The 24,250-nt window shown below is 36.9% G+C and overlaps 4 protein-coding genes across 4 annotated transcripts in view; 2 read left to right on the forward strand and 2 right to left on the reverse strand.

Moving 5' to 3' along the window:
- Window positions 1-24,250, reverse strand: part of LOC134680299 (uncharacterized) — a 120,148-nt gene that overhangs the window by 46,162 nt on the left and 49,736 nt on the right. The window lies entirely within an intron of this gene.
- On the reverse strand, window positions 7,326-9,654 carry LOC134680226 (6-pyruvoyl tetrahydrobiopterin synthase). The gene is made up of 4 exons (XM_063539314.1): window positions 9,385-9,654; window positions 8,838-8,917; window positions 8,345-8,490; window positions 7,326-7,639 (listed from the first exon to the last, which is right to left on the reverse strand). Exons 1-4 carry the CDS (start codon window positions 9,450-9,452, stop codon window positions 7,430-7,432), a joined length of 504 nt encoding a protein of 167 aa, XP_063395384.1. The 5' UTR covers window positions 9,453-9,654; the 3' UTR covers window positions 7,326-7,429.
- On the forward strand, window positions 9,852-16,038 carry LOC134680225 (electron transfer flavoprotein subunit alpha, mitochondrial). The gene is made up of 6 exons (XM_063539312.1): window positions 9,852-10,009; window positions 10,127-10,267; window positions 10,394-10,874; window positions 11,319-11,470; window positions 12,336-12,446; window positions 15,937-16,038. The coding sequence occupies exons 1-6, from the start codon at window positions 9,968-9,970 to the stop codon at window positions 16,000-16,002; spliced, it is 993 nt and encodes a 330-aa protein (XP_063395382.1). The 5' UTR covers window positions 9,852-9,967; the 3' UTR covers window positions 16,003-16,038.
- Window positions 18,111-19,264, forward strand: LOC134680560 (fork head domain-containing protein FD4-like). The gene has a single exon (XM_063539673.1). The coding sequence runs from the start codon at window positions 18,203-18,205 to the stop codon at window positions 18,935-18,937; it is 735 nt and encodes a 244-aa protein (XP_063395743.1). The 5' UTR covers window positions 18,111-18,202; the 3' UTR covers window positions 18,938-19,264.

Raw genomic sequence — 24,250 nt, forward strand, 5'->3', positions numbered from 1 at the left:
ATTCAATTGTTTATCTTGATCTATATTATGATGTCATCTGTTCTTGTTAAAGTTATGTTATCCGTTTCACTGTTTAGTGCATTATAATGAATATTATCAGACGTTACTTTCAGGAGGCGAAGTACTTTGTTCGGTATAGGCAAACGTTTTTGTTGTTTATTTCGTAAGCTGATGGAAGACAAGTAGGGGTCGGACGATTCTAAGGCTCTGTGGAATAAGTCTAAAATAGTCGTCATACGATTTAATTTTCTGGTATGGTGCTCCCTGTCATAACGCCAGTATTTATTTCTTGACTCGCCAGCTTGTTCAGACAACATACCTATCGGCAGCGTACTAGCCTCTATAATGCTTCGACCATGTATCAATATCTTATGTAACGAAACTGACATGTTAAACCACTCATATTTTTTCACGTATTTCTTTGCAAGTGAGCTACAAAATTCTTCAAATTTCTCTGTATCAATATGTAACCCACTCGATAGAGCTACCAATATTGTATGCAAGTCTTCTACAAGCCACATCTCTAGACCTAAGATTTCAGCAAACGTTTTTCGGTGTTCATCCGATAATGCTGTGCGTGCAGTATTACCATCATTTGTCGTCCCTGCATTAGGGCGAACAACATCAACTAACAGTGACATTTTTGCTCTAATTTCCGCCTGTATTGACTTTTTTCGTTCTTCGACTATCTTCGCTTCCGGAGTGTTTTTGTTTACTCGCCACTTCATAACCGCTGGATCATTTTTATAGCCTAAATGCAGTAAAAATTCAAAAATCCTGATCCAGGCGTGTAGTGGGCTTAATCCATGTCTTAAAGCTTCATGATTTATTTTCTTTTCACGAACAAGCCTAAGATTATTAAACTCAGTCGATGTAGCACTGCAGCACGCGCAACGAAGTTGTGAAGTTGTTCCCGTTATTATATTGTACACCTTACCATCAATGATGGTTAAGTGTAGCAAAGGATCTGCGATCAACGTATGACTGGAAAGAGTTTCAGCATAAATCGGAACTAAAGTTTTAATTTCATCCTCAACGCGTTGTTTTTCGCTCGTTACCAGTCCTTTAGTCTCTTTCCTGTACTGTATTTTTAGTGGGCGGCAAAAACGAAAGGATTGTGGACAGGGGTTAGTCCACAGGACAAAGCCGTCTTGTGTTTTTAGTTGCAATGGTATGTATGTAGTTGCGAATAAGCAATTTTCATTATCATCGTCTTCGGCATCTATGAACTTTTGTTTATAAAAAGACTGGCCTGTACTGCCGTCAAACCCCCAGGAACCTTCAAGTGTACAATAAAGATCATTTTTTTGCTTTTGCCTGCAGTATTCTGATATTTGTTCATCGCAGACTTCTACAATCCTTCGGAATGTGTGTATCAACAGACTTTGTAACGAAACACTTGCTTCTCTTTCAGTAACGGTTATTTCCTCTTCCGGGTAACATTTCTTCTTAGCTATTTGTACCTTATAATACGGAGGATAAGCTGGGAATCCTCTTTCTTTCAAATCTTTCTGCTGTGTAGTGTAATCATATACAGTTAGTTTTCTATCAATTATGTATGACAGAGCTTCGTCAGAGGTATAGGGTTTAGGCGCCGACATGGATTTTAAGGTCGTTGCAATTTTTTTAGGACGTGTAGGACTTTTCAAACATTCATTTACTACAAATTCTAATTCCCGAGCTGAACTTTTGTCAAGATTCTTGCCGGTTTCATCTTTAACAATACGTGACATAACTTTAATAATTTTGGCATGAGGTTCTTCTTGAAGCGATTCCTGGAGAGTTCTGCATGCACGACGTTTTTGGCGGTCACTTAAATCTTCAAAAGAATGGGTAGAACAGCTAGGACTATCAAAAGAAGTTCCAGGTTTTGGATCTACTGATAGTTCATGTTTTTGTAGTTTTAAAGTATCTTGTAGGGAAAAGCTACAAGTTTCTGTGTCTAATGAAGTTGATGGATTATCTGAAGTTAATATATGTGGTGTTTCCGGTTCTATAACGTTAGGTTGTGATAAAGGACTTTCTTGGATGTTCAATTTTGGTACTTCGATTTCGAAAATGGTCGATAGCCAGGTTTTGTTTTTATTGCAAAATCGGTTAAAGTTTCTTTTACTATTCTTGTACATATAAGGTTTCACATTTGTCTAAAAACTTAGTAATCCTGTTTTTAAATTCTTTGTTTTCCGTGTCAATAATGCTCGGAATTCCATTCGGATATAAAGCTTTTAATACAGTAAGGCATCGTTCGTCACTATCAAGATTCAATGGTCTCGTCTTAACACCATATGAATGTGCCTTATCTTGTAGAATTCTGTAAATATCTAGTTTCGTGAGCGATTTCTTTTGATCCTCATTCATGCTTTGGTAGGCGGATTTTGGAATTGCCACTCGCTGACCAGCATGAGGGTTGGCGCCCTCATGCCCCCCTAGCATTAAGTCCTCTGGTCGGGGCCCAGAAGGACATCCCTCAGCAGGACGGGTCAGTGCCTGCTGAGGCAAAGCAGTGCCATGGGTCTTTAACGGCTCCATGACACCTCACCCCCGCTTCTCCAGATATTATGTATAGGAATTGGGTTTCGACTAGTGTCTAACGAGGGCGGACCCCTTCCCAATCCCACATAATATCGAAGATTGTTAATGAAAACTATTGATGATGTGATGATGAAAGAGAGAGGAGCACTGTCGCTCTACCATTTTTCCTGAAAAAGAAAATATTTTGTTGTAGCAGACTAGAGATGTGACAACCCTAACCTAAAATTTGAAAAAATTGTATCTCCTTATTCCTGCCTTAGTTGCGTTTGATATTTTTTATGGTAATAGTTATCATCTTGCTTAACATATACGCAGTGAAAAAAAATGCGACCGTGAAGGGAATAGCCGAAAAAATAATAATTGACATATCAAAGAAATTAATTAATTGACGACTACTTGAGAGTATATCTTTATGTTTATATGCGTATAATGGTGCTATTAAGTCATGTCTAGCATACCAGGAAGCATTTATTGATTAATCTGCTTCGACAGAGCATAAAATGCGTTTCTATGGTTTTTCAGGACTTTTCTCGATTTTTTAAATATCTCAAAAACTATGGTACTTAAAGCCATTGGAGTTTTAACACAAGCTTTTGATGGTTATTATCTATCCAAAAAGCGCAAAAAAAGGGATGGCCGCAACTAAGGCAAAATCACACACTGTGCATTTGTTAGACATTATAATTCGGATTCTCATATGGTGTTGCTACGGGGTGCGCACTATGTGCCGCATAAGGATGCCAATAATGTAACGTGTTATAAATAATAATTATTAATATGACGTCACGTATTCAATTGTTATCATATCAATAGTAACCAAATTCGTTTACATTGTTTTAAATACCTAAAAAAAACAGATTATAGATATTATGACTAAGCATTAAGTAGACTTACATATAAAGAATGTATATTTTACTATTAGCTGATAATGTAATGAGTGAGAATATTCTTTTTTATTTTTTTAAATTTTAATTATTATTGTGCTGAAAATTGCAATGTAAATCTTGTGTATAACGTGTGTGCACATATAGATACCCATATATTTATTACTTTTAGATCTATATTGTAATTAATGCATTTATTTGGTGGTAAATTATTATTAGGATATTAAGGTAGCAGACAAATTACAAAGAGATATGTAGTTAAATCTAAATCAAAACATGTATAGATAGAAATATGTGGTAAATAACTAGTATTAATCTGTGACATTATAAAAGTGTCAGTGGAGTGGGCTCATAATATAGCTGGACAAACAAGTTTGTCAGTAGAAAAAGGCGCGTAATTCAAATTTTCTTTGGGACGATAACTCTTAGCGCCTATATTTTTTGCCGCTCTTTTCTATTGACGGAAATTGCTTAAAAAGTATAGTTTAATGTTGTTATGCGTGTAGCCTCTCCACGATTTACTTAATACCTATATTTTGGAGCTAGTTTTTTGTATGTAACCTAAGCTTCAATTCTAACTATGAGGCGTACCATATTATACTTCCTAGAACGTGTTTAGTCTACAGGCGAGAACCTTGAATAAATCAATTCAATCGGCTCACATAGGGGTATTTCACTAAAAAAGCTGGCCATTAGTAGAATGTATCAAAACGTAGAATCCCGGGAAAAGGGTAGCCGAACTCCTTAGTCATATAATTCATAGATACTAGAACAATATTTATTTTTCGCTGCGTGTGGTGGGTATTTGTGAAATCGGTGTCATTTAACCGCTCTTACTAAAACACATCTACGAAAGCGGAAATTCGATAATAAATATTAAAATTGTTATGCGTTGTGTAGACAACAAATAAGGTGATATTTTAAAATGTCTGTTCGGGAAATGGATTCACCAGGTATGCTTAATTGAATTTGTTTATTATTATTTTCTTACTAAGGGTTATATACATTTAATATCAAATTTCAGTAAGTACTCTCTTGCACTATGAATTTACGAATTTGACTTGAACTCAAAAGGCCGAAAGTTGTTCTATTGGGCTATATTGGGCTAAATTTGTAGTTCTATTCGACAGGACATTTAATTCTCTAGCAATTTTATTTAAAATTAGGGTGCCCAAAAGTGCCCATTAACGAATTACGATAATTTTTACACTGAGCGATATTACCAAACAAAGTTTCTTTTTGCGGTCGGAAAAAATAATTTTCTGATTTATCATGGCAGGTCCTTCTGGCGTGAGAGTAGTGACCAGAGAATACATTTTTCGTATGATGAAAGACTGTAACGAACCCCAATTTCTACAAAAACTTGATGCAGTCATGAATAAAATGACCCCAACCGTGCACAAAATTTTATCCTGTTGTAATGAAATATGCCCTTCTCCCTATAGGAAATTTGTCCGAAGAGGCAGCCGAGGCCAGAAATAAGCACTTCCGAGAATTTAAGAAGAGCTTTTCAAGGAAGTTCTCGAGAGAGCAGTGCAATTTGGACGTCTTAAATCGGCTGCTACTTACGTCAGATCCGTTTTTGAGCAGCATTAGGCCTAAGCCTCTAAAATCAGCGAAACCATTTAGCCTTGCTGCTAGGGACATGATGCTTGGCCCAAACATAGACGCAAACGCGATGTCAGATGACTTATCATCAGATTCAACAGGTGAAAGTGATGAAGGGTCGTCTGATTGATCAGATAGTAGCTGTTTATCAAATAATTAAAACTTGAAGAATGTTTTATTCTGCTATTGACCGGTATATAAACGATACAACACTACACCAACCGGCAAATGTATAAAAGTTGTATAAAATAAATTAAAATAGCATATTTGGATTCACACAATAGAACTCCTGATACAAATGTACATAAATCATTTTGGCCAGCTTTTCTAGTGAAATACCCCTATGTGCGGCTGGGTTGCCTTATTGTACATAGACGATTCAAACAATGGAGTCGTCGTTGTAGATGCGAAAAGAAAATAATTAGGTACGCACGTCATTCTATATAAATATAAATTATAATGTCCTTTTAGAAACCGTTTTAACCTTTTAACAAAAAGTTCATGATTGTAGTACTTATATGTAAATTCTAAGTAAAAACGTGCCCTCGAGTTTCGAAGCTAAACCAGATGTCGCTCTATGGTGTCATCTTTTGTGGTAACTGTATTGTCGAACCTCAACTTTTGACAACCAGAGCTACTGCATAATGTACGAAGCTGTACAGTGCCATCTATCTACATTAACTGTCAAATCCTAAACACGATTTGTCTTACACGACATTATTTACAATCTATGAATCTTAGCTTGTGAGTATGCCTAATATTAGGGATAGACCAAATGATGTGTCTATAAGTATAATATATTTCAATAAAAAACATCATTTGCCCAGTTAAAAAAATCGTCTTAAGAGTAAATCTCTAAAAATGTAAGGGGGGACATGCGAAAAACTCCACTTTACCCAGGTACCTAGATTAGGTGTAAATAAGTTATGGAGCATCTTTTAAATCTTCTAAACGTGCTCGCTATTACCAAGTATAAGTATGCATTATCATTGAAATTGTATTATTTTTATAGTATTATATTGTTACTTAGAATTCTCTTATTAGAACATGTTAGAACGAACCAAATGTATATTTTTGCTGTGATTTTTTTTTGTTTTCTATATTATTTATTAACTTTTTGGCTCGAATGGCAATGTTTTACGAATAGTTCATATATATATAATATATATTTACCATTACAATAAAGCGTTTTAAAACTTACGTTGTTTATTCTACTTCAAGTTCATTGGCAAACCTACAATAAATCAATGTATGTGTATGATGTCACTGAAACAAAAACTTACCACGAGCATGCATTAAAAATAGGTAGATGTTACACACATGCATAGACTGATTGTATGCATGCAGGGGGGTCACCCCTCTGCAGTCTGCAGCTGACTATAATTTAACTTTACGATTTGCCCTACATTCAATACAGATGGGAACAACAACTAATCGTGGCCTATACATATAGATCAGAATATTGATTAAATTCACTACATCACTAGCAAAAAGAATAGATAGTAAATTTTGTAGTCACTGTAAAATTACTGCCATATATCGACACACGACTAAAACTCAAAATAAAGACGTATAGAATTATCAAAAAAATGTTCATTCCCTGATATCCATGTGTTAAATATGAAACGGTGTCGTCACGCCATCTAGCCGAGGCCAAAGGTGTGTGCGCCATCTATCTGAGAATGACTTTCTTGATTTCCGAGGCACGTTTTTTTCTTAGACTTTATTCATCTTATACGAAGTTATATATGTCTTTGATCACTAGAGAATATGCGACAATCATACTATCGTTACTACGACCGTTTTGCCATCTAGTGTCGGATAGCGGAACTAAACTCAATTGAGCGAGAGAGTAGGTATTCTATTCGACTATTCGCTGTATTCGTAACTATAGTTCGTTTTTTTAGCATTAGAAAGAACTCCGCAGAAGCAAGCGTGCAGTTTTTATCAGGCTCTTTAATTGTTAATAATTATTGAATTATCTAATGTAGCATGGTCAATACATATAATTTACTTGAAATTATTACCGCTAAAAGTGCCCGATTTGGAACCATAAGCTTACTTCTGCGAAGTTCTTTCTAATGCTAAAAAAAACAGACTATAGTGTAACCTCGGAGTAATTAACCTCCAAGAGTGTAACACATCCCAGGTGTGATCCCATATGATGGGTTTATATATCAAAGTTTTGGCAACGGCGTATAGAAAGCCATTTTATATATTTAACTGCTCAGTAATCAAAAAAGCCAACCAAACTGGCCAAAACTGAATTTAAAGGAATATATTATAGGGAATAACGAAAACTTTGTTAGATATTGTTAGTTTTTTATTCTAACAATTATAAGCACAATATAAACATGTCAATATTTCTTCTTACAGATTATATAATGTTGCATTATATTGATTTCTCAATCTGAATCGGAGGACACATTGTGGTGGCGGCTGGAATGTAGGCTGGAGTTCTCGTGTTTCTTGCGCGGGTAAGTGGAGCCGCCGCGGTAAACCACGTGGTTCTTCTCAGTTTCTAATATTTTCACTTCATGCAATAGAGAAGGCTTCTCCATTACTTTCTGTAGATGGTCCCAGATGTAAATTGCTAAATTTTCTGTGGTGCTCACCTGAACATTCCAAGAAAATGTAAAATATGACATCTATTAAGTAAATGAGTAATTTAATAAACGTTAATTATATTATACAGGCATTTTAAGAAAGTAATTAGAAATCAATCAAATATCTATTAGTGGCATTTTATATTTTAATTTGCATATGGTCATGAAATTAAATATTGCATCTTTTTGTGCAATGTTTAGACAAAAGTGCATTTTCAAATTAAATATTTTCTCCTGGTTTTATATTTTGGCGCGACAGTATCTCGTCTGCGAGATAGACTACCTGTGGCCTATTTTATAAAGCTACAAGTTACAATTTACAAGCGGAAGTCTCTTTCTAACCCTATGTGTTAGAACGAGACTTCCGCTTGTAAATTGTAACTTGTAGCTTTATAAAATAGGCCACTGGCCCTCTTTACTTTAGTGGTAAAAGGTGGGAAAAAAATTCCCAGTAGTTACCACTGGTAACAACTTGGTGGTAACAAACTGTGGTGGGAATAACCCGGTAGTCTATCTTGCGGGCAAGATATTGTCGCGCCCTTCCTGTGCTACTGATTAAGCAAACTGGATATGATTTCATATATGATGTGGGTACATCATATGTGAAATCATTTATTATCTGGTGTAATCTGCAAAGTGGGTACTTTGTTTTTAGTAAAACTATGCCTTGTAATACTTATTATACTTATAGTATCAGAATAATTATTTTCTTACCACTGTCTTAAAATAAGGCACATCCTGATCCAAGTTCTTGTGGTCCAGGGGGTCCATGATGGCCTCCTTCATGTACTGCTTCAGGTCATGGATGTTCATCACCATCCCGGTGTGAGCATCCACTGGACCCTTTACTGTCACCAGAACTGTAAGAGAAATGTACTTCTTGATTCTTTACAAGGTCAATGCAAGAGGTCATTGTCTTAAACTGTTGTTTTTTTTTTGTTGATAGCCTATTAGTCTAGAGGTTTCTATATTTAGTAAGTAAAAGTAGTTCTTGACTATAAAGACCTTAAAATGGTTAAGTTTTGGAGTTATTTCAAAATAAGATGTAACTTTTAGGTAGTTAACATAAATACTTTATTGAACATGTGATGTGAATTTGACACAACATTTATATTATTATTATGAATAGCTGCATTGCTTTTAGTTGCATGGGTGTAACTGCTAGCTGCAGCTGTAGGTTAAGATTAAGAGCCTAAACTTTACTTACCAACATAGTTGTGCCCATGGCCATTTGGGTTATTACACTTTCCATAAAGTTTCTTATTTTCCTCGTCACTTAAAAATGGACTGTAAAAAAGCAATGAATTGGTTAGTATATACCATTCATCTGAGAAAATAGGCCATAATGTGTTTATACTTCGCTGAATTGATTAGGGTACAAAAACTACTTTAACTTTGTTTTATAATCTAACATCTTTATCCAAAATATTGTCCTTTTTTTATTGATATGTTTTTTAATTATACACAGATTTGTACAATAATATTTTGTCACACTATAAAGTAATAGTCGCTTCGCGAAAATCTACATCGGTGAATTTGAATTAAAAGGCAAACGACATGCGATTTATTCACGTGTCATATCTTACGTACCTACAATAGAAATTAAACCTTAACCCCATGCCAGATAATTTAATATTGTCTAACAGAAATGACAGATTTACTGCTGACAGCAACAAGTAAATAAACTTTGCTGACTCGACTGTCGTTACTTTGTTCATGGAATTATGGAAATACATGAAATAATACACCAGTACCTGTGTAAACGGTGACAAGAGCTGAATGTTTCTCTTCTTGTTATAGATACAATAGGCAACGACGACATTTTATTATAACAAAAGTAAAACGAGACTTATAATACTTGTGAGTTTTTTCAATCAATATTGACACTAGTACTCAACGGTAACGTAATCAGTTACTTACTAAATGGCAATGATATATTTATATTAAAGAAATAGTTAATTAGCAGTCATTAAGACAAATGATAGCCTAACGAATGATCCAATTACATTCTACTTGACTTGAACTTGAAATGAGAACAAGAAGGGGAGAGGGAGACAATAGACATTGACACTTGTGACAGACGACAGTGATGGAATCAAGTTAGTTTTCTATGTTCCTTGAGCTTGAGAGTTTTACACTAGCAATATTAAAAAAATAAAATTTAACCTGTTTAAGCCCATCATAAAAACTACACAAAGAATCTAATATTGACAGTTTATTGTTTCGTATCTGGCTGGTTGGCATTGGCAGATACACAGTGGACTTTGTAACCTTTTTAGATATTATTTTTCATCGAGTGGTACTTTATTAAAATTTGTTTAAATACTGGCTGGCAAAATGTTTTCGCCATCTGCAAGGCACTTGTTGTATTCTACCCAGGTAATTCAATTGAACAGTAGTTTTGATAATGCTCTCATTGCGTTGATAAGAGTTCAAAGATTAATTTGATAATCAAATCTTGATGGCACTAATGTATTACTTAATGCTTGGTTCTAGTTGCGTAGATTGCAGAGCACGCTGGTCATCGCCGAACACAATAATGAGGCGTTATCTGCAGTTACCCAGAATGCCTTGAGCGCAGCCAAGAAAATCGGTGGAGACATTTCAGTATTAGTTGCAGGCACTAAATGTGGTCCAGTAAGTACCAGGAAGCACTATTAGGTTAAGTAAACATTATCATAGCAATTTACTTTACATTTCTTGTGAAATCAACACATTACAATACTGATGGTGCTAGTAAGCATTTTTTTAAATAATTTATAGGCAGCTGAGAAGATTGCCAAGGCCGGTGGTGTCTCCAAGGTCCTTGTAGCTGAGAGTGAGGCGTTCAAAGGCTTTACTGCGGAATCACTCACTCCTCTTATCCTTGCGACTCAGAAGCAGTTCAACTTTACGCACATCCTGGCCCCAGCCACTGCTATTGGAAAGGCTGTGCTTCCGCGAGTTGCGGCCAAACTGGATGTGTCGCCTATCACTGACATTATTGGTGTCAAGGATGCTAACACATTTGTGAGGACCATCTATGCTGGAAATGCAGTGCTGACGCTTGAAGCCAAGGATGCAATTAAAGTCATCACTGTCCGAGGCACTGCCTTCCCCCCTGATTCCCTGGAAGGAGGCTCCGCTGCTGTGGAGAAGGCTCCTGAAGGGGACTACAAGACTGACTTGGTGCAGTGGGTATCACAGGAGCTCTCGAAATCGGACAGGCCCGAGCTTACCAGCGCTAAGAATATTGTGTCTGGAGGTAATAAAAAGTTTTCACTGTTTACTTAAATTTTTATAAGTGCTGAGGCAGTTCAAAGCTGTATGGATATATTGGATATCTGCATCACTTTGCCTTTCAACTGTAAACAAATGTGATAAAAATGTGATAAACATTGAGAATGATTTGGCAAAATCTAGTTTTAACTAGACACTGATATGGGGCTATTCATAAATTACGTCATTTCAAATTAGGGGGGGGGGGATCTGGACATCGGATGATGACGACGAAAAATAGATGACGTAATTTATGGACAGCCCCTATGAGTACTAATATAAAATGTTTATTATGTTAAGTTTATAATTAAAAATACATACAAATAATCATATCTAGAATTAAATTTGCTCATTGTAACTAACCATAAATCAATGTTGACATCAAGGCTACTGTATTGTGTATTTCTTACCTCATAATATAACTTCTCAGGCCGTGGTCTGAAGTCGGGCGACAACTTCAAGCTCCTGTATGACCTAGCTGACAAGCTGAACGCTGCCGTGGGAGCCTCTCGCGCGGCCGTCGACGCTGGCTTCGTGCCTAATGACCTGCAGATTGGCCAGACCGGCAAGATTGTTGCTCCAGTAAGTATACAGTGTCAACCAACCTCCTGCTTCTGTAGGATGCAGTGGACAAACTGAATATCGCCATGATGGAGGTATTTGGAACCCCCAGGGTCTATTTATAATAATTCAGCCTATATACGTCCCACTACTGGGCACAGGCCTCCTCTCGAGCGATAGTCCCCACGCTAGCCCAATGCGGATTGGGGACTTCACATACACCTTTGAGTTTCTTCGCAGATGTATGCAGGTTTCCTCACAATGTTTCCTTCACCGAAAAGCGACTGGTAAATCTTAAATGATATTTCGTACTTAAGGTCCGAAAAACTTATTGGTACGAGCTGGTGTTTGAACCCGCGACATCCGCGTCCGGATTGAAAGTCGCACGCTCTTACCGCTAGGCCACTAGCGCTCTACTTAGACCTATGCAGGGTCTACTTAGACCTATGAAAATCATTAGTTTTAAGAATAAAGTGTATAAGAATAATTCCAACTTGTTTATGGATGTCTGCTAATTCCATAAATGGACCATTATCTTATTATGGTTCTTCAGAATTAGCTGCTATTATGGGAATCGGAATTACAATATTACAAATATTATAACCTCGTAAGTCTCCGTGTACTTGTACAAGTACAAATTATATTCGAGTTTTGACCTCTTATAGAAATAAAAGCAAGTTCCAAATTCAAAAGCGCTAAAATTGTCCTGGGTTTTACGAGGTACTGTGATTTCTTTCTACTAAAGCCATTTCTTAGCAGTAAGTACATAATATAGACTTGCAAAATTGATAAGTAATAATCATGAAAAGTAAATATGTATTTTTTTGTCGGTTTTATTCGTTGTCATACGAGATAACCTAAAGTGTTTTATCACTTTATCACACAGGACCTATACATCGCTGTGGGCATCAGCGGCGCCATCCAGCATCTCGCCGGCATGAAGGACTCCAAGACCATCGTCGCCATCAACAAGGACCCTGAAGCACCCATTTTCCAGGTTAATATTTAAATGTTCATTATAACAGGGTGATTCAGGAGACGTGAGCAGGACTAACACTGCGCATTTTGTAAATTATAAGCAACTGTTTCGTATCAGTATTAGTGAGATTGACGTAAATTTTCTACAAGTGTTGAAAACAAATTTTTTCAATTTATTTACGACATGCATGGTCGCCCTAAAATTAGAATACTAAACTACAGATATTCTGTGTCAAATTCAATGTCATCACTGTCATCACTGTCATCACGCTCTGGTTACTTTTAAAAACTCATATCTCACTAAGGTTTGACATTTTATTTCCTTCGTAAAAGAGGTTTTATGTTTATTAATTAGGTCTTGTAGGGTGACCATGATTGTAGAGAATTAAAATTGCCCTCACCAAAAAGTTGAAAAATAGGAAAAATTGTAGTTGTTTTACCTAAATACGACGGAGATCGATCAATTATCAGTTACTGAGTGTGCAGGATTAGTCCTGCTCACGTCTCATGAATCACCCTGTATAGTACTTACTTACTTGGTTGGCGCGGCGATCCAAAATGAGTCTCGGCCTCCAACACAAGAGCACGCCACTTTGATCGGTCCAGAGCGGTATCCCGCCAGCTTTCGCCGACGCCGAGCTCACGGAGATCTGCCTCCACTCTATCTGCCCAACGGTATTTAGGACGACCAACAGGACGGTGCCCAGTTGGTGGTTGGTAGGCCCTTTTGGCTGCCCGATCTTCACCCATCCTTTCGAGATGGCCAAGCTTGGTGGCTTCATTATAGTCAGTGAACGAATATACAAGGAAACATTCTGTCCGCTCAATTATGACCCAACGTAAACTACCCCGCGATAGGCGGTACTTACAAACTGCTCGATTGGCTACCTCAGTTCGACCGAGTTGACAGTCAGTGACAAATGGCTAAATTAGTTTATAAAAACAAGGTTTTTTTATAACTAAAAATGGCTTCATGTGTCTGGAAGTGGTGCAGAAGTTACTCTGCTCATACCAAGGCCACTGGAATCACTTTTCACATGTAAGTAAACAGATAAATTCACTAAAATTTGGAATAAAAATGACGACATTTTTTCAATATTACCATGCTAAGCTAAAACGTAACACCTGCATACGACTTTCATAATAACATACGACTTTTTAAATTACGAGGATAATAGGGATGATGTTATGCTAAAATAAGTAGACAATTTTATTAACTTAGTTTGATTTAGGTATCCTACATTGTAATAAATTCCTTCTTACATATTTATATCATCCTTTTTTCTTTCATGGGATGGAGGTATAAAAACTACCTAGTTATTTCAAATTACCTAATTATCAAATTTCGTATTGATATTCGAGTATTTGTTATGTTACTTTCCATTCAGATTCCCTTAAGATCCTATTCGCAGAGAACTATGGACAAAAGCTGTCCAATTAGAAAGACATGAAATTGATTGGATGCCTGAAAAGAGATCTAGAATATGTTCTATTCATTTCAAAGATGAAGATTTCCACTTGTCAGAAAAAGGGTTCACGACTTCACGCAGCTTAATAAAACTGCTTTACCGATTTGTACCCATGAGATAACCATACCCGGTCTCCTATATGTAGATATGTTTTTTCTGTCACTCTTTCAATGAATTAGTGTGAAGTTCTCAAATTTATGAGAAGTACTCACGTTTAGAACAAGAAAGCTGAAGCATTTTTAATTATTATTTATTTAATACGTCTTAGTACAATTTATAAGTTATTTGAAGTATATTCAAATCTTTGACACGAACGTTATTTCATACGGATGTTGCTACCATGGCAACGAGGTTAGTCTTCTGAAAGAAGGTATGTTTGGATAGAACATTCTTCACAATTAGTTTATCAAATACACACATTATCTGAATATGTTGATCATTTGAAGCCATCCTCTGCTGTCACGACTATATGCTACGACCAGGTACTCTCTCAAGCCATTTCCGTCAGCAAAAAAGAGCGCCAAATTTAGAAAATGTAAGCGCGCGAACGGTTATAGTCCCATACAAAATTTTAATTTTGCGCCTTTTTGTACTGACAAACTTGCTTGACCGGCTATATACATATAAAATATTTCCATTGGAATTGAAAGTGAAGCTGAGAAATTTTTTAACCCGATTCGTGTACCCATGTAAATTTTGCAGGCTGAATAGCCTGTCCGATTTCTAAGATCAAGCTCGCCATACATTTACTATACTCGATCTTGATCTTGGAAAAACGGACAGACTATACCTGAACGTGACTTCGCTCTGCCATACAGATTGCTAATAAAATATACCTAGCTGTGAAAAATACTTAAAACAGCGGAATACATTTATACAAAAATGAATATTTACTTATGTTGAGTTAGTCTGTTATTTCATAACAAAATTTTAACTAGTTATCTTTTAATTGCATTAAATTATTATACGTGAATTATTTGACTGGTTCTTCAATGTATTGCATAAACCTATCCCTGTCCAAGTCATATTCTAATCAAATATGAACCGCGGACTCTCAGCGGCCAGTACGTACAGCAAGAAGGTTATTAGCGGATTAATGTCGCTGATTGGTAGTTATTGACGTTATATGCATTTCATCTACACTTAGCTGTGTACATTTGTGTAATAGAGATGACTATTATTCCGTTTACCAGCTTCGATTACAGGCTCTGTAAACGTATCGTCTTATTTAAATGTAGGCGTAATTGTGTATGTGTGCTAATTTGTGCCGAGAATTTGAATGTCAATGTTCCCAAAGGCGGTTTCCTTGTATATGCCTTCACTGATTATAGTGCTCTTATTAAATTACGTCATCGTTATTATACAATACAGTCTCTGTTATAAAAATAAACATGGAACTATAAAATCTTATCGCTAATAGCTTTATCATGTTCTCACGTTGTTATTGTTTTTTATTTCAAAGTTACTGTTGTTCTTGACGGGTTTTTAAGCGATTATTCACAAATGCTGTGGTTGTTTCTGCTGTACGTGAAGTCTCCACCACCCAAAAAACATGACGCCTATGGGGCTGTCCATAAATTACGTCATCGTTTTTTGACGATTTTGATCCCCCCCCCCTATAATCATCCAAAAATCATGCTTCGAATGATCCCGTTTCCTCCTACGTCATGCTACCATCATACGATGTCCAGACCCCCCCCCCTAATTTGAAATGACGTAATTTATGAATAGCCCCTATTCATTATATTCAAAAAATATTTTGAGTTATAAATATAGAGTTATACTTATTATATGTATTCAGCAAAACTATAAATAGCATCCCTGCATACGTATTTGTATTTAGGAGTGCATTTTTTTTTGGGTTCCGTAGTCAACAGAAAAATGGAACCCTTAGCTATGGATCGTTTGTCTTTATCCAACTTATGTATTTGTAAGAAAGGGAACAACATAATTTAACTAAATCAGTCCCGTAAAATATTAACAAATAGGGGGGGTACATCTCATCATCGAGACCTTTTAACGATGTGTCCTCTGTTCCAGGTTGCAGACTACGGTTTGGTTGCGGACCTGTTCAAGGCCGTCCCAGAGTTAACCGGCAAGTTGTAAACCGGCAGCCGCAACATTTTAGCTAATAGTATAATGTATAATGAAAATTTCTCATTACCTCCAATTCGCGCACCATGAGATTTTTCGAAAATTGTACAATTGTTGATGTGTAATCTTGATCATGTGTAAACTTGCTATTTATACAAATAAAAGTTGTTACTGTAATTTGTTTACTTTTATAATATAAAAGTATATAATATTTGATCGCTCCGGATAGTAATGTACTTTTGACACTTTTAATAGTGTTAACAGTGTATAATAAAAAACCGGCCAAGTGCGAGTCCGACTCGCGCACGAGGAGTTCCGTACCTTTATGCAAAAGCGGCAAAAAGAAATCACGTTAATTGTATGGAAGCCCCACATGAATATTTATTTTATTCTGTTTTCAGTATTTGTTCTTATTGCTGATGCCGCAGCAAAAATACATCATTTGTGAAAATTTCAATTGTTTAGCTATCACGGTTCATGAGATACAGCCTGGTGACAGATAGACAGACGTACAGACGGACGGTGGAGCCTTAGTAATGGGGTCCCGTTTTTACCCTTTGGGTACGGAACCCAAAAAACAACAGAATAAAATGAATGATATAAAAAAATAAGATTTTTAATAACAAAGCATACTATTCAATCCAAGATTTTTCTTATCAGATAGTGAAACATTATAACATTTTAATTTGTCGTGTGTTGTATTACATATATCTTCTTTATTTATTTTTCTTCTTAAGTTAGGTTAATTATAATATGAATATAAAAGTAAAATATAAAAACACTTACAAAACAATAAAAAAAAAATTATAAACACATTATAAAAAACCTAACCTAGGGTGCCGCCGGCAGCGGGGCAGGGCCCAAGCTGCCGGTGGTCAGGGCCGCAGAGTGAGGAATCGACGTACTATACGCGCCGTGTCCAAAATTACCGCCTTCTGCATCTGACCCTTGATCCAACCACCTAGCGAGAGTCTCTCTAGTTGTTGGTCGAGACTCTTCGCTATGAGACCGTTCGCTGACACGACTATAGGAACAATGATCGTCGAGTCAACATCCCACATGGCGGTTATCTCGTGAGCTGTCTAGGTACTTGCTGGACTTGTCCTTCTCGGCCTTCACGAGATTCTCATCATGGGGGATGGTGACGTCGACGAGCACGGCCCGGCGCTGCGATCGATCTATCAGCACGATGTCAGGCTTATTGGCTACAATAGTCCTGTCAGTGATGATAGATCGATCCCAATAGAGCGTGGCACGATCATTTTCGAGAACTGGCGCAGGTGAGTACTTGTAGTACGGCACTTCACACATATTATTATTAATTAAGTTTTAATTTTAAATGCACGTTACATGCTTTCGTAAAAACCCGCTACTGGCCGCTAGATGGCGCTGGTAGGTATGGTTATATCAAGTTATATAAATTCAAATTATGTAAATTATAATGAAAGATAACTATTTAGGATTCGAAACAAAAGGTGTTTGATTTATTTATGATGACAACCGGTCTGGCCTAGTGGGTAGTGACCCTGCCTGCGAAGCCGATGGTCCTGGGTTCGAATCCCAGTAAGGGCATTTATTTGTATGATGATACAGATATTTGTTCCTGAGTCATGGGTGTTTTCTATGTATTTAAGTATTTGTATATTATATATATCGTTGTCTGAGTACCCACAACACAAGCCTTCTTGAGCTTACTGTGGGACTTAGTCAATCTGTGTAAGAATGTCCTATAATATTTATTTATTTATTTATAAAACTAAAATAGACGAAAACTGTTAATGTAATGTACCTATATACATATTGTTATTGTTAATTAAATTGTACCTATTCGTGTATTTAATTGTACCTGTAAGAAATAGGTAAATAAATTGTTTTCTCCAAAAAAAAAAAGATAATAATGAATCTTGTTATTCGTTAAAATATTCCAGCCTTTGTTAAAATATTGTATTTCATTAAGTACTCGAGCGCTTGAAAATGCATGCAGCGTGGGATGCACATAACCTGCCCACATTACGATCTACGCACGTAGAAAGATAGGTATTTAACAAGCAAAAGGTACGTAGTCAATCACGCCGGTAATGATAGTACCTAAGAGGGAGATGCGGTTTCGACGAGTGGCATCCTCGTTATCATATCTGCGGGGAGGGAAGGCGGAGCGGCGCAGGCCCCGCCCGGCCGACACGCCCGCGCGCCGCGCTCACAGCGCCCGACCATGCCGCGACCGTCGCGCGAATCCTATGGCGAACACAAACCACCATACTCCTACATCTCTTTAACCGCTATGGCTATTTGGAGCTCCCCGGAACGCATGCTGCCGCTCTCGGAAATCTACCGATTTATCACCGACCGCTTTCCGTTCTACCGGCGCAACACGCAGCGCTGGCAGAACTCGCTGCGGCATAACCTCTCCTTCAACGACTGCTTCGTGAAGGTGCCGCGCCGCCCGGATCGACCCGGCAAGGGTGCCTACTGGACGCTGCATCCGCAGGCCTTTGACATGTTCGAAAACGGCTCACTGCTGAGAAGACGCAAGCGGTTCAAGATACACCAGGAAGAAAATTCATCCTCAGAGTTGACGACGCTGTTTAACTTCAATCATATGCTACACGCTCGGGTACCCCCGCTGCCAGCCCTTGAAACACAAGCGGTGCCTGAGCTGAATCTCACAGTTCCGAAATTAAAACCTAATACGTCCTTCATGATAGACAGTTTGTTAAAAAGTGATGTGGAAAGACCCTGTGCCCTGGATTCTCATGAGGACCATATGGAAGTGAGTGTGACCGAGGGTCCGGTGACCATGCTGGGGTACAGGCCAGAGATGCTGGCGTTGTGCGCGGCGATGTGGCCACCGCACCTGCCTCTGGTGTTCCCACCAGTACAGTTCACATTACCTTTTGGGAATAACTTTAGTGATGCATATTTTCATTCGCCGTTTCGACCACGGTAAGATCTTTTAAAGTAGTTACACGTAGGTATTACCTACTTTAGGCTGAATTTATCAGCCAAATGCATTATTTTGCCTGTTTGCAACCAGAAATGGTATAACTTAGGAAAACCTTATCTAGTTGTTTACTCCTACTTAGTGAATATAACATTGTTATGCGTAGGTAGGTAGTTCTTATTCCGCTCATATAATTTAATTTGATCAGATAAATTACCTATAATATATATCCTTCGCAATTTATAATTAGATACCTATTGATTGTTAAAGCAAGATACTTATGATTGATGTTATTTATGATTGTCATTATTAATTTTGTTCAATAAATATCTACTTTTTGATACAAACAGAAACATTTCATAACACCCTGGTGGTCATAATTATGTAAGCATAGATATACCTTAAACTATGTATACTTACATATAAAACTAAACTAAGATTTACCTTGCATCGCAGATCCAGATGGAATATTGTCAATTTTGATTAACTAAGAGGGGCAAACCTTAATATAAAAAAAAAACAAATACTACCTAATGAAAAGCTGAAGAAAAAGTAGAATAGGCATATAGTACCGAAAAAACCTATATCCATAACAGCCTCAACAGTTTACGGATAATTCATTCAATTTTTTAGTGGAACTACGAGTATTCTTAGGTACATAAGAAATGTTAATACTCAAGCTGGTTTTTCAATCGCTGTTACGCTTGTTACGCGTGACAAGGCAGGCTTCCTTTTCTACTTCAAAAACATAACTAACAACCATAATATGATATATACCGGTTAATAATATGATATATAATATGATATATTATATATTATGTTTGTCATGTTTGTCATCATCATCATCTGTTCATTCAGATCATTGTCATATCACCTCGTCCCAAGAGAACCTAAAGTGTTCTTTCACTGTTTTAGTACCTGCCTATTTTAAATTTCAGATGCTGTGGCCTCCGAATAGTAATGATTAAAATATTAGATAAGTATTTACTTACTTATAATTTATAATATAAAATTAAGTTAGGACGATTTACGCGGTACGAGTATACTCGTACTGTACTACCACATTAGATTTCGTTCTGTACCTTCTCTTTTACATCTATGATAAGTAGGTAAGTACCTACCTAGTTGGAACTAAAGTATATCTTATTTCTCTGTTGACAGTGAACTTGCTGGTAGCAGATAATATGTCTGTGATAAATATAGCCGCTTTGTAGTAATATAATAAGTTCTTTATACTTAAGTATATACTTACATTTTACCCACCTAGGTACATGTGAGAACTACATACTTATACGTTTAAATAAGTTACTTAGTAGCAATTTGTATTTGTCTAATTTGCATAAAGCTATTCTCCTCCCCAACCAACTCCGCTGTTCACACCGACCGGCAGGTGATATCTTTCAACGCACTATAAACTACATATTTTATGGGTTTTGCATAGCGCATGATTTCAAACTGTTAAAATGTAATATGTGATAAATCGCCTTTCTCTAGTTTAAGCTGAAAGAAAGGAGGGTACGAATGTAATCGGCCGAATCAGACCCCGTGACGGGCGGGTGTTGGGTACTTGTCATTTTTTTGTTATTTATGTGCAACGGCTTTGTTGGGGCCGTTTTGGTAATTAATATAGAGAAATGGTTAAATTGAGTGCCGTTTACCCGCGGGCGGGGCGCAGCGCGCGAGCGAACACCTTTCGGGGTTGTCGGGTATTAACTTTGGTGTCACCAATTACACACTATTTTAAGGATGCACGGGGGTTAGTCTGATGTAGGAGCGATAAATCTAAATGAGTTTTGATATATTAATGGGCGGTAGAACAACAATTTGATTAAATTTATGTTGCGCTTCTAATCGAATTTAAACGAAGCATGGCATAATAGATAAGTGTAGACTGCCTACTCTGATTTCTCTTAAGCTGAAAAGTTTTGTAAGCTAGTTTTTAGAGTTCTTTAATTAAAGACACAAGAAATAAGGAGACGCAGAAGAAGACCAAGAGGCGAGTTTAAAACCAAACTAAAGGAAGTCAAGGTCAGTCTCAACAGCTCCACCGTAGTACTCCACCGACAAGAGTCATGCTTTTAAAATAAAGTTGATGATGTATAAAAGTGCCATAAAGATTTGCTAGGTAAATATTTAGCTTTTTGTAATGGTCACGCTATACACAGAAACGATTGTTAAACGAAGCACAATTTAATTACAGGAAAAAATTACAAAAATATGTGTTGGCATGATGAGGATGTTTTGTAGACTGTTATAGCAACATATTCAATTATTTACAGTGACAAGGTTCCAAAAGAAAATAAATAATATTTAAATATAAAACCTGGTTTACTAACGAATGGGCCAAAATCGTTTCCCAAAGTATCACATCCCAAACTATGTTTCCCAAATTATCATTTCCCAAAAAAATGTTTGGCAAAACAACTTATCGCAAATTTTCAGTTAGCAATAGTCTTTTTTGGCAAGTTATTGTTTAGCAATTAATTACTTGGACAAATTTCATTTTACCAAATATTATTTAGTCAAATGTATCATTAAGCATAACTTACATGTCCCAAAATATTGTATGGCATACAATTTACATACCAATAAAGTGGAGGCTGCAGAATTTTATTTGTCTAGTATTTAACTGATCATTACATATACATAGTAAAATGGCCACGTCTACGCCTCGGCTAGTCTGTGGCCATGAGTAAGCCCATTCATAATAAAAAAAAAATGTAACGTCAAAAAAATACATTCTTACTGCCAAAAATATGTAGTAAATGATCACTAAAATTAAAACTCCATTGTAATGTAAAATGACAACCAAATTTGTTACATCTTGCTATTCTATTAAAGCAAATAACACCAAAGTAATCATTGTAACCCAAAAATAGTAAATAACCACCAATATTCAAACCACCAATATTTTAGTTTAAAATGTCATGCAATTTTTTTACATCTCGTTATTCTATTAAATTAATTAATCCACTTCGATGACCTTTTTTTAGTACATAGAATTTCGTTTCTGTAAGGACCGCAGTTCTAACCTAACCTAACCCACTTTTCTAATAGCATTTCGATTCTGTGAGGGTGACAGTTCTAACCTAACCTAACCCACTTTTCTGATAGCGATTCCGTTTTGTGAGGATCGCAGTTCAAACCTAACCCAACCCACCCAAATTACGTAGAATTTAACGTACCTATTATAACATAACAAAAAGTACTTTAAATAGAGATGCCTATTTGTCAAATTTGCGAAGTGACAATTTTGACCAAACATCTTTTTGGAATATAATATTAGACAATAAAAAACGTTTGCTAAATAAGTTTTTGTCCTAATAACATTTGACAAAGTAAAATCATGCCAAATGATAATTTGACCAAATAAATTATATGCGAAGTGTAACTTTGCTAAAGGTTCCTTTGGGAAATGAAACTATTGCGATAAGTTTGTTGGGAAGTGAAATTTGGCGAAATGTATTTGGCCGAAACGAAAGTACACCATAAAACCTATGTAAACCTCTTTACAAAAGTAGAGCAGCGGAATACGTCACACTTTTATTAAAGTACGAAAGCATTCACTGTACAATGGTCTGACAAGATACCTATGTCATGCACATAAATAACACATGGGAAAATGCGGAAAAAATTGTATATACCTACCTAGATCACTCTCGATAATAGACTTCGCTAACTATTTAAAGCACCGTGTCTATTGCATTGTCTGGAAATTTTTTCAAGTTTACCCGAGCCACGAACGTTAAAATATGTATTATATCCTTATAATTGCCTATGCAATTTGAGTGATAGCGGGGTAGACTTGTAGGTACTCGTACTTATTTAACTTAGTACAAAGTACATAGGTACCTAGTTACCTTGAGTCATTTTGAGTTGAGAAGGATTGAAAGCATCCACATAAAATTTTACTGTAATTCATAGCAGGATGCAAGCCCAGCTGCTAGCTGATGCTTATTATTGACTACAATGTTTACCATATCACAGACTAGTTAGTAATAAAAACAGTTAATCGTTGCTCTACCTATACATCATCATCATCATTTCAGCCTATATACGTCCCACTGCTGAGCACAGGCCTCCTCTCATGCGCGAGAGGGCTTGGGCTATAGTCCCCACGCTAGCCCAATGCGGATTGGGGACTTCACATACACCTTTGAATTTCTTCGCAGATGTATGCAGGTTTCCTCACGATGTTTTCCTTCACCGAAAAGCTAGTGGTAAATATCAAATGATATTTCGTACATAAGTTCCGAAAAACTCATTGGTACGAGCCAGGATTTGAACCCGCGACCTCCGGATTGAAAGTCAGACGTCATATCCACTCGGCCACCACTGCTTTTTTTTCTGCTCTACCTATACGGCACCAGTTAAAGCAATGTCACTGTTCAGCGGAGGTCTAGTGAATGGTTCAGTAATTGGGCGAAAGTCTTCAGTGCCGAATCAGAACCAGTGACTTCGCTTATTGGTTACACGATTGCATAAAATTAGCTCGATTGAAAATTCAATCGGTAATTTATTTATTTAATAGTGTTGTAGTAAAATTAAATAGCATTCGTAACAAGAAAAAAAAATCGGAAATACCACTAATTTGGCTGAGCATATCTCACGTTAATGGTAATGTAATAGAGCACATTTTAGCACTGGTGCCTATAGTCGCCTATATCAAGTTAAACATATGGATTTCAGTAAGTACACACAAATAAGGAGTTGTTGTTCGTTATGTATAGTATTGAAGCACTAGCTACTACTACTACTACTCCTCTGTCGCAGCGACCCAAAGTGTGTCTTGGCCTCCAACACGACTGCTCGCCACTGATCCCGTTCCTGTGCCGTTTCTCGCCAGTTCTCAACCCGAAGCTCGTGCAGATCAGCGTCCACTACATCCGCCCATCGATACCTAGGTCGACCGACCGGGAGGCGTCCTATCGGTTTTCCCTCAAACGCTCTTTTCACCGCCCGATCACCTCCCATTCGCTCAAGATGGCTGAGCCACCGAAGCCTTTGCGCCTTTGTCACACCAATGATGTTTGTTTCAGCAGCTAGTTCTTCAACTTCGGCGTTCTTTCGGATTCTCCAACTGCTATCGGGTCTCTGCGTTGGGCCGAGGATTTTGCGGAGAATCTTCACTGAGAGAAAAATCATCACCAGGAATTAAAAAACAGTTCTGTACTGGGGGAAAAAATGAAGTTTTAGTAATAATTATGGACGTTTCACTATTTCTGTTAAGTTTATTTATTTCTACAAACAGCTCAGTAATCCCAAATATAATTTCAACAATCAGATAATAGAAATTGCAAGAACTAATAGAAATTGCAA

Source organism: Cydia fagiglandana, chromosome 3, assembly GCF_963556715.1.
Source record: "Cydia fagiglandana chromosome 3, ilCydFagi1.1, whole genome shotgun sequence".
In the NCBI taxonomy this organism is placed as follows: Eukaryota; Metazoa; Arthropoda; class Insecta; order Lepidoptera; family Tortricidae; genus Cydia; species Cydia fagiglandana.

What these genes read in the sequence shown, in the direction of transcription:
- LOC134680226 (XM_063539314.1), bottom strand. Translation starts at nt 9,452, where the DNA reads ATGTCGTCGTTGCCTATTGTATCTATAACAAGAAGAGAAACATTCAGC. An exon ending in TCTTGTCACCGTTTACACAG is followed by an intron (nt 8,918 to 9,384) that starts GTACTGGTGTAT and finishes GCTTTTTTACAG; the next exon opens with TCCATTTTTAAGTGACGAGG. An exon ending in TGCCTTATTTTAAGACAGTG is followed by an intron (nt 7,640 to 8,344) that starts GTAAGAAAATAA and finishes TGGAATGTTCAG; the next exon opens with GTGAGCACCACAGAAAATTT.
- LOC134680225 (XM_063539312.1), top strand. Translation starts at nt 9,968, where the DNA reads ATGTTTTCGCCATCTGCAAGGCACTTGTTGTATTCTACCCAG. An exon ending in ACTTGTTGTATTCTACCCAG is followed by an intron (nt 10,010 to 10,126) that starts GTAATTCAATTG and finishes GCTTGGTTCTAG; the next exon opens with TTGCGTAGATTGCAGAGCAC. An exon ending in CAGGCACTAAATGTGGTCCA is followed by an intron (nt 10,268 to 10,393) that starts GTAAGTACCAGG and finishes AATAATTTATAG; the next exon opens with GCAGCTGAGAAGATTGCCAA.
- LOC134680560 (XM_063539673.1), top strand. Translation starts at nt 18,203, where the DNA reads ATGCCGCGACCGTCGCGCGAATCCTATGGCGAACACAAACCACCATAC.